General features: G+C 37.0%; 1 protein-coding gene across 2 annotated transcripts; it reads left to right on the top strand.

The window, feature by feature from the left end:
- The first annotated feature begins 206 nt into the window (after positions 1-206).
- LOC103422390 (protein yippee-like At5g53940) lies at positions 207-2,737 on the top strand. Of its 2 annotated transcripts, XM_008360455.4 has the most exons (5): positions 253-614; positions 1,502-1,545; positions 1,958-2,066; positions 2,386-2,441; positions 2,514-2,737. In XM_008360455.4, exons 1-5 carry the CDS (start codon positions 519-521, stop codon positions 2,590-2,592), a joined length of 384 nt encoding a protein of 127 aa, XP_008358677.1. In that variant the 5' UTR covers positions 253-518; the 3' UTR covers positions 2,593-2,737. The 2 variants fall into 2 exon arrangements, with proteins under 2 accessions (XP_028966192.1, XP_008358677.1); XM_029110359.2 differs by lacking the exon at positions 1,502-1,545 and having other exon boundaries at positions 207-614.
- Positions 2,738-3,484: the final 747 nt, after the last annotated feature.

Raw genomic sequence — 3,484 nt, forward strand, 5'->3', positions numbered from 1 at the left:
ATTGATTTTAATTAAGGACAAAAAAGTTTGAGAAGAGATGGTATAATGCAGAACGAGAGATTTTTCAACGTAAAAGACACACGACTCGATTAAATAAATGTAATTATATAATTAGTTGCAAATTTCAACGAAAAAAATTCAACGGATAATAATTACAAAGTTGTGCCGAGTCGTGTGTGCCGCACGCAAAAAATATTTCGTGAGGAACGGCGTGTCATCTACCAAAGGACGGCACGTCGCCCGATTGTATATACAACGACTAACGAACACGCCCCCACGTGTTTGAAACAGGAGGAGGGAAAGAAAAAGATTGGAAATTTGGACGCACCGGATTCGCCACCACTTGTTTGAAACGGGAACACTCCCAGTTTGCGAGATTCGAATTGGGATCTGATTTGTTTGACTAAATTAACAAAATTGGGGATGAAATTGGTAAAATAATTGGTAGTGAATAATTTGGGAGACACTGTTAGAGTGATAGGGTTAGGGTTTATGTTAGAATTAGATCAAAATTTCAAATGGGGAGAATTTTTCTGATTGAATTGGATGGGAGAACTTACAGATGCAGATTCTGTGACAGCGCGCTTGCCCTTGTCGGTGATGTCCTCTCTCGGGTACTCTCTCTCTGTCTAAAGTTTGCATCTTTTTATATATTATGAGGTCTGTAGATTGATATAAGCATGATTACAACTTTAATTTGTGATAGAATGGAGGAAAAGATTGAAAATTTGTTTCCCTTTGATGGAATTTGAAATGGGTTTGTATTGATTGTAGAAAAAGGTTTTAGAAATTGGGTTTTCAGGCCCTGCATAAAGTGAATTGGGATTTTCAGGTCCTGCATGGACAAGATTCTATGAAGCATTGTTTTTCTGGGTTGGGAGTTGGGATTAAGGCCTTTTTTTAAGAGAATATGGGGTGTTTCTTGGTGAAGAAGCTTTGTGACCTGAGAAAAGACACATGTAAAAGGACTAGATTGGGTGTGGTAGGGGTGGGTGAAAAAACCGAAGAACTGAGAAACCGCACCGAACTGAGGCCAAAAAACCCGAAGAAAACCAAGTTGACCTAACCGAGTTAATAAACACAGTTAGGAGTAAGTACAATATCGTTTTTGTGAGATTTGAGATTTTTTGCATATTACAGATTGTAAAAGCTGAAAAAATCCAGGTCAATAGGGGGGAGAAAACCACTTAGTGCCATGGTAAGGACTAGAATGTATACACACATAGATACGTGGAGAAACTAAGCATTTCGTCACTAGACTGCGGCCGAACTATTAACTTTTGTTGTTGTGACGAGTGACAAGTGAGGCATTAGATATGGATCTTAAGTAATGTTTTCCTGTGTTCAATTTTTATTCTGTTGCTTATATATCATGGAGCTTATTCTCAATATTTTGAGATGTTTATTTTCATTGTTGCTTTTTCATTTATGTGTGCAGAGAGCCAATGTAATATGCTTTAGTGTTTAACAATTTGACTTTATTTTGTTGTAATTTGATTAGAATTTCAACTGTGGTCGAAGAAGGGCATATCTGTTTAGCAATGTGTAAGTTCTTCGCTATTATAGCCTTTGCTTTTAGTTGCCTTTCATAATTACATGTTATTTTCTGGCCGACATATTGCCAGACAATGAACAAATATCCTTTAGCGAATGGATTAATTCTTGAATGGCCATATTGCGTCAATTTCTTTATAGGAATCGCTTACTCTCTAAATTGTAAGTTTGCTGATTGTTAAAATTCATCATATGTTAAGCAGTAGTTGAAGGACGATACCACTGTACATACTAGCCATTCTCAACCTTTTGGTCACAATAATATAAATTTGATGCTGCCGCATTCGTTCTAATAAAAATAATGATGTTATATTATCTTCAACTTCAAGTGCCATGAGTAAATGTTGATTGGCTTTTCCTTCATCCTCATTCTTCTCATCTGACCTATGAAAATCCTATCCAGGGTGAACATAACACTCGGTCCTGATGAAGAGAGGCTAATGCTCTCTGGTTTGCATACTGTAGAAGATATATTTTGTTGCTGCTGCGGGCAGATTCTTGGTTGGAAATATGTATGCTTTCTTCATCTTTCTGCTTGAATGTTTTCCGCTTTGTTGGTAGCACGAGTAGGTAGGAGGAGGACTAGACAGTGTCACGTTTAGCTAGCCTATATTTTTTTAAATCAGGCACTTGAAATGCACTCTTATGTCTGTGCTATCAATTTACTTTTAGACCTGGACCACTCTACCTTTGAACTGGTAAAGATTATTCGAGGCAAAGTTTACATGTGGTATTTGATCAATGTTAGTAAAGTGCTGTTTGTGGACTGAATACCACCTTTATTTTGAACACAAACCAATCTCATGTAATACTGATGGTGAATTTTATTAGGTGATTGCACACGACCAAACCCAAAAATACAAGGAAGGAAAGTTTGTGCTTGAAAGGTACTTGCTATCTTTTACTTTTGTCTCTATTTATGGTTTCTATTGAACTAAATGTGCCCGTCTCAATAGCAGATGGAGGATAGTGGAGGATGTAGCTGAGTTATTCAACTTGGACGCTCGTCTTGGTTCAAGTGATGCAGAGAGTCCCTAGCAAAGTTAAGCACTTGTACAAATAATAAGAGCTGGATGCTATACGGTTATTTTCTCTATCAATACAGACAATTTCAAGAGTTTTTCTTGATCTTTTTATGTGTGTTAACATTCTCTATCAATACAGACAATTTCAAGGCTTGAAACTGATTGCTTGTGAATTTTTTATTATTAACATTCTAATCAAGGTTTTGTATATAAATAAATAATATTAGTTGTCAAATATTGGTTGGCTTGAGAGAGAGGGAGGGAAAGAGAGAGCCCCAAAGCCGGCAACATCACCTTGCTATTGTATATTCTTCTTTCACATGACAAGGAAAAGCTACATCTTATCCCAGAAAATAAAGAATGGATGGCAGAACTTATAGATGCAGATTCTGTGACAGCGCTCTTGCCCTTGCCAATGATGTCCTCTCTCGGGTACTCTCTCTCTCTCTCTCTCTCTCTCTCTCTCTCTCTCTCTCAAGTTTGCATCCTTTTATATTTTTATTGTGAGACTTTTAGAATGATATAAGCATAACTACAAGTTATATAGGCTTAATTTGTGATATGATGGAAAAAAAGATTGAAAGCTTGTTTCGTTTTGGGAGAATTTGAAAAGGGTTTGTTGGTTTGTATTGATTTTAGAAAAAGCGTTTTAGAAATTGTATTTCTGGAGGATGTAGCTGAGGAATTCAACTTGGGGGCTCGTCTTTGTTCAAGTGACGCAGGAAATCCCTAGCAAAGTTAAGCACTTGCGGTTAATCCATATGTGAACGAAAATACCCTACAAATGACAGCCTTTTGTAGCATCTGGATCGAAGATGCAATTTTCCGAAAAGCTTTTGTAACACTTGAAAAGTTAGAGCTCTCTTACTGGTGTCCGGAACACGAGTGGTACATTATGTGTTTTT

The sequence above is a fragment of the Malus domestica genome, chromosome 10, assembly GCF_042453785.1.
Source record: "Malus domestica chromosome 10, GDT2T_hap1".
Lineage (NCBI taxonomy): Eukaryota > Viridiplantae > Streptophyta > Magnoliopsida > Rosales > Rosaceae > Malus > Malus domestica.

Excerpts from the sequence above, each read along its gene's own strand:
- LOC103422390 (XM_008360455.4), top strand. The coding sequence starts at position 519 with ATGGGGAGAATTTTTCTGATTGAATTGGATGGGAGAACTTACAGATGC. Across the intron at positions 2,067-2,385 it reads AGATTCTTGGTTGGAAATAT|GTGATTGCACACGACCAAAC; the intron begins GTATGCTTTCTT and ends GAATTTTATTAG. Across the intron at positions 2,442-2,513 it reads GGAAAGTTTGTGCTTGAAAG|ATGGAGGATAGTGGAGGATG; the intron begins GTACTTGCTATC and ends TCTCAATAGCAG.